General features: G+C 32.1%; 1 protein-coding gene and 1 long non-coding RNA gene across 3 annotated transcripts; both read left to right on the forward strand.

Annotated features, from left to right (window-relative positions):
* Positions 1-1515: 1515 nt before the first annotated feature.
* LOC126883041 (uncharacterized) lies at positions 1516-2065 on the forward strand. The gene is made up of 2 exons (XR_007697471.1): positions 1516-1727; positions 1802-2065. It is a non-coding gene; the product is annotated as an uncharacterized LOC126883041 (long non-coding RNA).
* Positions 2066-3635: 1570 nt separating this feature from the next.
* LOC114324809 (uncharacterized) lies at positions 3636-10105 on the forward strand. 2 transcript variants are annotated; one of them, XM_028272678.2, is made up of 5 exons: positions 3636-3848; positions 3910-4119; positions 6382-6516; positions 8252-8699; positions 9147-10105. In XM_028272678.2, exons 1-5 carry the CDS (start codon positions 3816-3818, stop codon positions 9944-9946), a joined length of 1626 nt encoding a protein of 541 aa, XP_028128479.1. In that variant the 5' UTR covers positions 3636-3815; the 3' UTR covers positions 9947-10105. The 2 variants fall into 2 exon arrangements, with proteins under 2 accessions (XP_028128479.1, XP_028128478.1); XM_028272677.1 differs by having other exon boundaries at positions 3638-3848; positions 3904-4119.
* Positions 10106-13101: the final 2996 nt, after the last annotated feature.

A 13101-nucleotide genomic window follows, 5' to 3' on the forward strand; every position in this document is an offset into this window, starting at 1 on the left:
ATAATCCATGAACGTTATAAATAACATAAAGACAAATATTTATAAAAAGTCTTTATTAACTTCATTAAGTTCCCTTTTGAATTTTTTATCGGAACGATAACTCGATATAAATCCCGGTACGAAGCAAGTTCTTTTAGTGTAAGCTTTCTTGGCACTCATATTTAAATAATATTAACCACCAAAACCAATTATCTTATATTAACTACGAATAATTAATTATTTTCGAAATTTTCACATTCACTCCAATGCAAAAGTAGCATCTATCTCTACGCCACCGCCGCCCTAGCGAGAAACCAAGCAAACAGGCAAAATCGTGTACAAAAATTTCAAGGTCGTCCTATCTCGATTCCTCTCCTCTGTGTAGGTCTCCATAGTTTTTTTGATACGTTGGTCATACGGTCATAATACGTTTGTTTTTTAACCAAGAGGAGTGATTCAAATTTACCGCGCTGTATTGCTTGTTTGTAATTGGTCCAACCACAGGCAAGTTTACTCCACTGTTGTAAAGTTTTGACACTAATGACATTTATCAAATTTTGACACTAGTGACATGTCATAGGTATGGAGACCTGTAAGAAGGAGTGGAAACTGTCATAGGTTAATTAAGTTATATCGGCGATTTTTGTGTTTTCTGTGTTATTCCTTTTATTTTTAGATTGTTAGTTTGCTTTTATATAAAAAGCAGTTGTTTTTGGAACTCTTTAACGACGTATTAATTTAATATAATATTTATGGATTACCGTTGAGAGCCGACTAGATCAACCAAAAAGAAGATGTATTTGGTTATTATTCTAGCGACTTTCTTGGGCGTGAATCTGTCTTTTTAGTTTACTCCTCCTGGTTAAAAAATAAACATAGTGGCTAGAAATTTTTTATTTGGAAACGTTTTTATTTATTTAATTAATATTAATTTGTTTTGTTGTATTATAGTTGTATTATCCACTTCTGCAATGATTATGTGATATACTTAAATTTAAAATAAATTCGGGAATTTTTGTAATTCGGCAACAATGGGTGCATTCAGCAGACGCAATCGCTAACTAATCGATTAGTAATCGATTTGTGATATACATGCTGAATGCCACAATTTATGTTCAATGCACAATCGATTAGTTAGCGATTGCGTCTGCTGAATGCACCCAATGTCATTTTGGTGAATGGATTTAGTGTCCGCAGTGTGCCGCAGTCATATAAACCCAAATAAACAAACAACAATGTCAACTTAGATCTCTGACGTCTTTAATGACGTACAGCTGTATTTACACTGTACCAACCATAAAATACTTTTCATGCTGGCGATGTCATGTGTCACTTATCACATTTTAATCAATCTGTGATCCACAATCAGAGACATGTTAAGGTTAGACTTGGCTAGGGATATGCGATCACCACTCAATGCATCGGGGCATAGCCACCTTTAACTTTACGTTAAGTAAAGGTGGTTATGATCCAAGGTTCATAGATAGGGGTTAGGTTATCTCATAACTATGTGGGCGGAAGCGAGAGGGAGGGGAATGCCTACGTCACTCGTACGACAAAGTCAAGTTCGACAGTTGTTTGTGGTTATATTTCCGTATATTTTTGTGGAATTTTCTTATAATATCGTTTATTTGTTTAATATTTGTTGAGTTTTTAAGCATATAAGGACAATATTACTATAATTACTTAGTTGGGTCCTATACAATGGCAGTAATGACTTGTGACGTGTGTTTTCGTAACCGTGTAAAGTTAGTTTAAAAATTATAATATTACACATAATAATATGTAGTTTTGTATGTTATAATAATAAAACATTTTTTAGATGAGTGGTGGTAACATTTATAGCATAGCTATATGTAAAAGCAACTCCAAAATTCCTGAACCAGATGGAAACAAAATAATGTTTTTGGACATTGCCCAAATACCTTAACATTATCAAACAATAATGGATAATAAAATGTTACAAGATAAATGGGCCTCTAAACATAAGAAAATAGGTAGCAAACATTTCCTCGTGTCTGAATATGTTAATATTATGTTACGTCTTTTTTATATTTTAAGCTAATAATAAATTATTTATATTATTCGTTCCTTTGTTGTTGCATACCACCAAAAATAATAAAAGTGCTGCACATTCCACGAAAAACATAATAAGTAAGTACCTATATATTAGTATTTTTGATTTTAAACTTTTTCTTCTATTTTTTTGGATTTTTGGGCTAATTAAATTGTTTTCTCCATTTAAAACACATATAAATAAGTGTTAAATGAATTCTAGATTTTTGTTAGCAGACTATTGATTTTTAAGGGAAACATTGATATAATTACCAATATAAGAACCACTTAATATACCTATACCCAAGAAAATCTCAAAATATATTGCAAAACCTAAGTTTTTGAACCTTTTATTAGATTGACTCTTATGACAATTTTAAAATTGTCGTACGGATGACGTATTCCCACCTTTAAAAAGCCAGCCTTTGATTGGTCTACAGTTATGAGACAACCTACGCCCTAATCTATTAACCTTGGTTATGATCGGGGTGTAACGTCGACATAGGATTGAGGGACAACATAAAGCTTAGGGCAACAGCATGAATTTTGTGAACAGTGTTGCCATATCTGTTTATAATTTAGACATGAATTTAGACCCTGTTTAAAATGTTTTTTTTTATAATTTAGATGTTTATTTCATAGATTAGTTTATTCATTTAAGTTAGTTTGTTTTTATTACTATTTAGTATTTTACATATTTTATTAGTTAGAGTTTACAGTCTACAGTTTAAGTTATAGTATTTTTACTACAAAAGTGATATTACGTAGGTCAAAATTTTTGACGTAAGAGAACTGTAAAAATATTAGAATGTGACTGTTCATTATTGCCATGTTTATAATAAACATCGCAATAATAAAAAGTCACATTCTAATGTTTTGACAGTTCTCTTACGTCAAAAATTTTGACCTACGTAATATCGCTTTTGTAGTAAAAATACTATAGTTTCTTTTTATTACTATTAGTATTTTAGATATTTCATTAGTTACAGTTTAGAAATCTTCACATTGTTTAGTGTTTCTATTAACTATTGCCACTATTGATTTTTATATAATTTTATTGCTTTTAATATATTTTCTGATTTATATCTAACATTTGTTTTTGATTTTTAAATTATATATTGTGTTCTTTTCAATTTTGAATTTTAGATGTTACAGTAAGAAATATTTTATAACATGGCAACACTGTCAATGTTTTTAGATTACCTCAAATGTCAACTACAAATTGGTTATGTTTGGTTGCCCTAAACTTGATGTTGTCCGGATTGAGTGGTCTAGCCATCTTTGTCAGTCACATGCGCGGGATCGTTTGATTAAAAGAGATAGATAGACACCACTGATCGACTGTTTGCATGCTGTTTCCGCGTTACGCTTTTTTGGTGAGTATGCCGAGTCTACGCTTATTATGTCAATGTCCACAATTATCTATAATTATTTGTCAATAGGGCTTTTAATTCACAGTCATTTGTTTCGAGCTTCTGTCATATGTCGTATAATCCGTGTATATTAATATTATACACAGCCTAATCTACAGGTTATTATATCTATGATTTTATTTGTGCCATGTTTGTGACGTTTGTGGTTGTGTGTCTGTGTCATATTTCATATTTGTCATCAGACAACACTTTTTTCTATGATATTTGTTTAACAGCAAGCAGCAAATTAGATTCCAGAAGCAGTTTTTTGTTAATTTGGTTCATTATTTAAGGTGATAATTAATTGGAATAATAGTCAACAAATATAAAACTGTAACTGTTAAAAGCTGGTTTGGAAAAACACTGAATATGGCCGTGCCATACCTTTTAAAAATTAATGAAGTAAGTACAATTCATAGATAACCTATAAATTAACAAACCATAAATAATTTATTAGTTTCAGAAACTTAATTTACATCCTGCTTTGCAAGAAAAGTCTGCTAACCATAGTTTGTCAAATCTTGCCATTGGTTTGGATGAGTTACCTGTTCCAATATTAGCCCCTATAGTTAAAAATAAGGTTCAAAACATTGCTGAAGGTAGTGAAGAGAAAAGTGAATTTCCTAGCAAGTATGTTTATCGAGTGTTTTACCCGATTCAACCAAAACAACAGGTATGTACTCGTAATTTCAGAGTGATAGACTTCTCTGAAGTATTAATGTGGGGGCAAATCTGTGAACTGTTAGTTGATAAGGAAGTAAGGCAGAATCCATAATATATACAATTTTCAGATTCCTGAGAGCTGTGAGTCAAACCTGAATAAATACCACATTTTTAACTCTATTTTTGTTTTCTGTTTTTACTGAACCAAACGTGTTAAGATCTTATACAAATTTACACCTCTTAGTTTTCATACTGAACAGTACCGTTCCATATCATTCCCAACTGAAAACGATTCTAGCCTTTTAACTACCACCCACAATAAGACCTTAATCTCCATATGCTAGAGAGAGAGAGAGAGAAAATTTATTGTTTCTAAAAATGAGTTTACATTTATAAAACACAACGTGGTATAGTACAAACACAGTACAATATACATTAAAATACTAACTATAAAACTTCCATAATAAAAAAATAAAAAAGCCATCAATTAGCGGAACTGTACTCAAAAAATTCCTCGATAGTATAGTAACACTTAGATAATAAAAACTTCTTGATTGCTCTTCGGAATACAAAAATATTGCTTGAGGATCTTATATTGAGTGGTAGGTGATTAAACACTTTCTTTCCAGTGTAAATAAATGATTTTTTAATTAGTGTAGAAGAGGGAATTGGAAGTGGAATAACGTAAGTTAGACGAGTGTTATAAAGGGAATCTGTCCGAATATCCTCTTTGTTTTTTAAAAATTAAGCATGCTAATTCAACAATATATATGCAGGGATGTGTCAAGATACCATGTTTCCGGAACAGAGGCCTGCATGATGTACCAAACTTGACCCTGCATAAATATCTAAGTGCTCTCTTTTGTAGCATAAAGATTCTACTGAAATGATGAAGAGAACAGCTACCCCAAAAGGCAGTACCGTATCTCAAATTAGATTCAATCAGGGCCACATAAACACTTTTTGCAATCTTGAAATCCAAATGGTGTGCAATTGATTTGACAGCAAAGCAACCCGATGATATCTTTTTGCTTAAATATACAGTGTGTTGCTCAAACTTAAGTTTATTGTCAATATAGAGACCTAAGAATTTGTTAACAGTGTCAGAACAAATGCCTTCATTACCCACAGTAATGTTGTTTAGATCATTCTTAAAAGAAATTAATTTGGTTTTTGAAAAATTAAATGTCAAATGATTAGCTTTGCACCACTCTAAGATTTTTAGCATATCACTACTAATAATCTTGTTCAGTACCTTAGAGTCCTTGTTTTGCCATAAAATTGTGGTATCATCTGCAAATATAGTAAACTGGCCATTAATATCGAGGTTAATTATGTCATTAAAATAGATCAAGAAAAAGATAGGACCCAAGACAGAGCCTTGAGGTACGCCACAATTAATAAAGATATTACTAGAATAGCGCTCATTGATTGATACAGACTGGCATCTGTCTTCCAAATATGAATTGAACCACTTTAGAGTAGTGCCTCTAAAACCATATCTTTCCAGTTTATTAAGAAGTATTTTGTGATTGACACAGTCAAAGGCTTTAGATAGATCACAGAAAACTGCAGCAGCAACATAATCGTTATTTAAGTCTAAGTATAGTTTTTCCATGAATTCGAAGATGGCATCATATGTACTTTTTAATGACTGGAAACCGAATTGGCAGGAAGAAAGTAAATCGTGTTTTTGTAAGAAAGTCATTATTCGGATTTCGACCAATTTTTCTACAACCATACATATATTCTACTAGAGGAATATTAGATCCATGCGATGAATCATATGAAGTATGAGGGAGCTATGTTGCTGGCAGTCAATAGGTTTGTTGTTTGTTTGGGTTTATATGACTGCGGATACTAAATCCTAATAATAATAAGGAGCTCACTTATTTGTGTTTTCTGACAATTTCTAAGCATGTATAGGCTGTTTTTGAGGCCCCCTAAACATGTTTTCATAGCTATTTTTGAGGTTACATGACATTTCATTAACGAATAGTATCGCATAAACCTAACCTAGATGTTTTTATATATTAGTCTCATAATTACTGGTAACATCTGCGAAATCTTATGAAGCTTCTTAATGTCCTCACAAATTTTGTTGTAGAGGTGAGTGGCTTCTATGAATTCAGCTACGTGGGTCCAGTAATTTCTTGTTGGAATTTTGGTACTTTGGTATATTTTATTTAGATAGGACTGCTGGATATAGAGCATTTACACACAAAAATTATGTACTTTAGTAAAAATATCTACTTGTTTGTTTAATTTTTAGCTGGGAGACACAATGAAAAGGGGAAGAAAAAAGAAAAAGGTTGAGGAAGTTAAGCAAGATACAGCAAAAGTTTTAAAACCTGCCCCAAGAACAAGATCTGGTAGAGTTGTTAAGTTTCCTAAGCATATTGTAAAGGTTAGTATCTATATTCATGTATGTGTATATCAATATATCTGCCCCCTTATTTCATATAGGTATGAGAAATGAGGCTTTAGCATATTTTGTCTTTTTATGTGTGTTAAAAAATTAACCCATTGGCTTCTGTGAGACACAAATGTTGTGTCTTGTGTTGTTTTCAGTAACAGCCACGTGACACATGATAAGAAAAGATACGTCGTCGCTGTAGGGGCCAACGTGGTAACAAATATAAAAGATTCTATTCCGCACTGATACTTTTTCATTTTTTCTGTTATTTGTAGTTTTGTTTATATGTAGGAGTTTTTTTTACTCTCTCCCTATTCTTCAGTCCTTATCTCTCGGAGGGAATGTAGAGGTCATAGTGATGTGTATTGTCTGTCACCAAAGATCTCTGTCTGTAGTCATTTCTTTTAATTATTAATGTATAAGTCTTTTACATATTCCTGTAACAATTCGTATCATTCTTCTCCAACGGAACTGGCCTGTATCTTTCTTTTTCTGCTTGTCTTAGAGGCTAAGATTCACATCAGTATTGGGAATATTAGCAGTTGATCAGATCAACCTAATTTTTAGAGTTCGTTAAATTTGAGAGACTTTACATATTTTTAACATCTTTCCTATGGTGCCTTTTCTCCTAGATCACATCTACGTTTTATTTCTTCCTGTAGTGACCCTATGTTTGTGATCAATAATCCCAGATATAAGTAAGTTGAGCTCACAACCTAAAACTAGTCAATGGTGGTTATGTGTGGATGATTGTTAAGTAGTCTATCCACTATCTATGTTTCACTGCAGACCAAATATTTGACTTTCATTTTCAACCAGTCATATGAGATCAATAATTTCTTCTTAACTATTTGTAAGAAGGGCTGGGCTGTGTCATCTGCAAAACATAGGTTGTTTATTTTTCGGCAGTTTCTTTTCACTCTTCTCATGTTCCCCACATATTAAATAATTGTGGAGATATAAATCTCTATGTAGATATACAGTAGAACCCCGCTAATCCGAACGTTCAGCAAATCCGAACCAACAGAAAGTGAACAAAATTAAAAAATTCACGACAAAAACTTAAAAACATGTTTATTATACAGAGTAAAACCAGAAATTGAACAATGTAGGACTACTAGGGCTTTGACATTTAAATTTTCTTAAAAATGAATACATACTTTATATGTAGTGCTTATAAAGATTACATATAAACTTACTTCAATTCTCTTGCAGTCAACTTAAGTCCAAAAATATTGTCCACACTCTTGCGAGAACGTTTTGCGACTCAAAATGAAGGACAACGAAAGCTTTGAATTATTAGTTAGGCTAACTTTCGGATAATCTGAACTTTTCGGAATCTGAACAGGCTGCCCCCCCCCCCAATTAGTTCGGGTTTGCAGAGTTCTACTGTATATAGAGTATAAATCTTTGGCTGACACCTTATTCTAGATTGAATTCGTTTTTTGAGTGTTTTCAAGCAATTTAACTGTTTTAGTTGTGTGTTCACATAGTTCATTTATAAGTGAAATTAAATGTTATGGTATGTCTACTTCTTTTAGTAATTATATTTCCAAATTATATATTTCCAAAATTTTCTTTTTCTTTTATAGCTATTTTCCAATTTCTGGAGTTCTAGATGTTGTAGTTTTCTTTTGCAAAAAGAGCTTTTATGAAGAGCCTGTATCATCCTTTCACATATTTGTAGTGAATTTTGATTTTTCTTTATATTTAAACATCATTTTAGGATTTCAAAAAAGTGGAAATTGTAGATAAAAAAAATTCAAATATTTGTGAAGAAGACGAAATACCCACATCAGATTTTGCACAGTTTAAAGAGGCTCCTCCAAATACAAACATGTCAGTCTTAGACATTCATCAAAGGCCAAGAAAAATAGCATCACAGTATAGATGTCCGAAATGTCGTAAAGCTTATATGGGTAAAATGAAAATGCTTCAGCATATAAAAAAATACCCAGACCATGGACCTCTGCCACAGACAGACAACAGTAATGTCAATTTTGAGGTTTGGAATTATTTGGTAGATATTACACAGAGATGTTCTGTGGCTCAAAGAGGAATTAAATTTTGTGAAGAGTTGACCAATTTATTACATAATGTGCTGCTGTTAACTAGTGCTCTCTTCAAAAAAGTCGAGGAAAACAAAAATTTTGTTGAAGTTGATAAAGTATTAGGTAAGTCTCAGTACTAATCTTTAATGTATTTCACGGCAGGCTCTCTTGGCGCATAACTGAAAATATCTTCTTATTTTTTTATTAAGAAATACCACTTCTTTTTTTTCTTCTTCCTCCTCAGCGTTTCCCCGGATAGTTCTGTCCATTTTCATCGACTTTAATTTAATACTTTTAAGTAAGTATGTAGTATTCCATTTAAACTCAACTACTGATTGGTTTTGTGGTTATTAGCGCAAGTACTTCAAAAGTTCACTGAAGATGGACTGATAAGTCCGAAAACGTTCATTCAGAATAATTATTGTAATCCATTTGGATTTTTAATTTAATTTTTAATTAAATACTTTTACCAATTATATATTTTTTATAATTTTGCTTAGTGAGACAATTCGTTTTGTATAAAAATTTATATTATAATTTTACGTTGTCATTATTAATAATGTTTTTTAGGCAATGCTATCGGTCTTAATCCAGGATGCTATACATTCAATGATAGTGAACTTTATAAAGATGTGACGGTTCTTAAACTGATAACAACAACTGATTTTTTTAAACCAATAGATCAACCAAAAAATATAACCAAAGAAAACACTGTCAAACCAGAATCAGTACCATTTATAGTCAATAATGAAACAATTTCAAATGTAATTGATTCTTCTTCAAAAAACACGAAAGAAGTTTTTCGTAGAAAACAAGTAAATACAAAAAAGAAAGTACCTTCTGTTGAGGCTGTGTCTAAAGTTAGTGAAAAGATAATAACAATAGGTTCAAGTGTAGAGATTGTGAACCAGCACATACAAAGTAATAACACAATAGGTAACTCAAACATCACCTTAGATGAACATAATAGAAATCAGGCGACTTTACCTGAAAATGTTACAAGAAGTCTTGAGTATGCTTACTTTACCGACTCAAATGAGCTGAGAAAGTCGCCTTCATATTGTATACCTTCAGTTCAGTCTAAAGATAACTCATCTTTAAATCATAAAGATCATACCACTCATATTGAGCCAGAACTGTTGTCGGATAGTTCTTTGCTTCATTTGTCAAATATTAGGAATACAGTAGACGAATTAATGTTGACCACAGTCGACCCAGGTGGTACTTTGTTGGACAACTCAACTAGTTCAGACGAAGTTATAAATGTGGATCAGTTTGTCAATGAAAGGTTTAAGAAAATTACGGAGCCTGATTTAGAGTTGAATTTAGACTTGCCAAGTTTAGATCTATTCCAATTTCATAACATGTGAAGTAATTAAGTAAGTATTAGGTAAAATATTTCTTAGTTTTATTATGTATGTATTAATTGTATAGTGAATGCAATTTAAATGTAACTCTAGACTGATATAAAAATTGTTTTTAATCTCTATATTTAATGTAATTTTTTTAATAAATAACAAAGCTATTAAGATTTTTTTTTGAACATCCAGGGGTTTAGAGGAGTCAGGTGATCAGTCACGGGGGTGGGGAATCTATTGTAGAGGTAGTACTTTTTATCAGGAACGAACACATCGAACGTAATAGACGGGAGATGTGTGTGTGAGAGAGAGAGAGAGAGAGAGACATACTTTATTGATACCATGTACCAAAAGGCCATCGACCGAAGTCTTTCAGCCAATTTACACAATTAATATACATTAATACAGTATATGTTTTTTGTTAATATTAATACAATACAATAATTAAAAAAAAATTGTATGTGGCGGTAATTACAATATCACTGACAATTAGTTACAATACAGATGATGATTTAAATAGAGTTGTTTATTGTCTTGATGTGTAGCAGATTTCTTCAAAAAGAGTTCTTCCTGGATATCTACGGGCACTGTCCTCTGGTATCTTCACAATGTGGGGCTCAATCAAATTTTTGTTATTGTCATTAATAAAGAGATATTTAAACAGCTTATTGAGTCTCTCATTAATAAGTTCAGTTCCAGTTTTATCATACAGCATTCTGTTTGATGGATTATGAAGTGGATTATCAGGATGACGCATTCTAGTAATTTGTCGAAGGCTAGTTGTTTCAACCACTTTTATATTATTTTTGGCAGGACCTTTAGAATTATAGAAAATTGCAGAACCATACTCCAGCATGGGCCTGCAAATCATTTTATAAACATTGGCTGCTGTTTCAATCGTAATTCCCTCATTCTTGTATGTTAAACTTCTGAAGTGTTTTGCTCTAGTTATAATTTTCCTTTTTATAACTGCTGTGTGGTGGTTGAACTTCAATTTGTTATCTATTTCTATTCCCAAATACTTAACACTTTGGGAGGGTTTAATAATATTGTCACATATGTTTATAGTTGGTGAGTGACCTTGGATTCTATGGTTAAATGTTATTAGTTTTGTTTTAGAAGGAATTATTGTTAATCTCCATTTATTCATCCAAGATATTGTGTCATCCACCTGCCTCTGCAATAAGTCCATTGTCTTTATTAAATTTTTTCCATATGATATCACTGCAGTGTCATCAGCAAATTGTAGTAAATTAGTATTGGTTAGTCTATTGTCGCATATGTCACTGCAATAGAGATTATACAATAGAGGGGAGAGTGATGAACCTTGTGGAACTCCTTGTTGCACTGAAAATGAATGGGAATATGTTTCATTGATCTTAACTATACACCTGCGTCTTCTAAGAAATTCGTCAATAATCCATATTAGAGAAGGGGAGCATTTCATTCTGTGAAGTTTATATAACAATCCTCTATGCCAAACGGAGTCAAAAGCCTTCTTGATGTCCAAGAAAACTCCAGCGGCCTTTAGTCCTTGCAATCTTGCTGCCTGTATATTGGATGTTACTATTGAAAGAGGAAGGATTGTAGATGATTTTTCTCTAAATCCAAACTGGTGTGCTGGAATATGTTGGTTTAATTCATCATAATCTTCCTTGGATAATTTTCTCAAAATTTTTTCCAATTACTGGGAGAAGGGTGATTGGACGGTAATTTTGGGGTAGTTGATGGTTAGTATAAGGTTTAGGAATAACTATTACAATGCCTGTCTTCCACTCATCAGGGAAGAAATGATTCATGATACAATAGTTATATATGCTCATTATCTCCTTATGAATATCTGGATCTAGTTGTCTAAGGATTTTACGATTAATGGAATGAGATGTTTTTTAATAACTTTCATATAACCTTCACATACTACAACCCGGGCGGCTACATTGGTCTGCAGGCTAACATAAGTGATGATAGCCAGATAAGTGAAACTCAAGTGGCAGCAGCTGACTGTCGGAACAGACAACAGACACTATCTAAGGCTCTAGATTAGACAGTAAGCAACACAGTAGTACCTATAGAACCTATCTACACATCAATGATCAAAGGCAACGAAAACGATCCCATTAATATTTTTAATCGCCAATTTATGGCGATCGCCAATTTATGGCGATATCCGACAAGGGAGAACAAAAGATAGATAGATAGATAGATATAATTTATTCGTCTAGAAATTTATACAATGTATACACATTATATAGATTTATCTGACTAGTCAAAGAAGTATTATATGTTATACAAATGTAAACACATTAAAAATTTAGTACATTAAAATTTACATTAAGAAAAATACATTACAAAAAACACATTAAAAATTTAAAAATTCCTCAATACTGTAAAAGGCATGGCTAACTAGAAACGTTTTTAGATTCCGTTCAAACGATTTAATAGTGTCAAGATGCATCTTATGTGTCACCGACATGTCACTGAACTTATTAAAACATTTAATCCCAATGTATGTAGGAGCATGCTGTGCAACTCCCAGGCGGGAAAAAGGCTGGTGTATGTTATCTTTTAGGCGTGTATTATATGGATGTAGATCCACGTTCCTAAGGAATGTTTGCTCATGTTTTTTTATATACATTATTAGTTGTAAAATATATAGGCTTGGAAGAGTCAGGATGTTAGCTTTTATAAATAGTGGCTTACATGATGTAGTTGGTGACATAGTTCGTATTATTTTTTTTGCACCAAGCCATAGTACATTAGTTTTAATATATAAGTACTTGGATTATAGTTAAATCGCCAGTAAACCAAATTTCTACAAAACAGACTGACATGTCAAAAAATTACTACATGAAATATACAAGAAATTTGTTATGAGATTAGAATGTATACAACATTAGGACCGGGGTAGCTCAGGCGGTAGGATGTCATGACTTCCATACAGGTAGTCCGGGGTTCGAATCCCAACGCCAGCAAGAACAGCTAGACAATAGGGAACTTGCACATTTTTTTATTACATAATAATGTTCAGTTTTGTTTAAAAATGAGATTTCCAAAATTTCACTCTTCAAAAACGGGTAATAACTTAGAAATACAAATTTAAAGTCTTCTTCGGTATAAAATAGTTCAAACGACCCGTGACGTCACATAGTTTTATTATATAGTTATGA

The sequence above is a fragment of the Diabrotica virgifera genome, chromosome 4, assembly GCF_917563875.1.
Source record: "Diabrotica virgifera virgifera chromosome 4, PGI_DIABVI_V3a".
NCBI lineage: Eukaryota > Metazoa > Arthropoda > Insecta > Coleoptera > Chrysomelidae > Diabrotica > Diabrotica virgifera.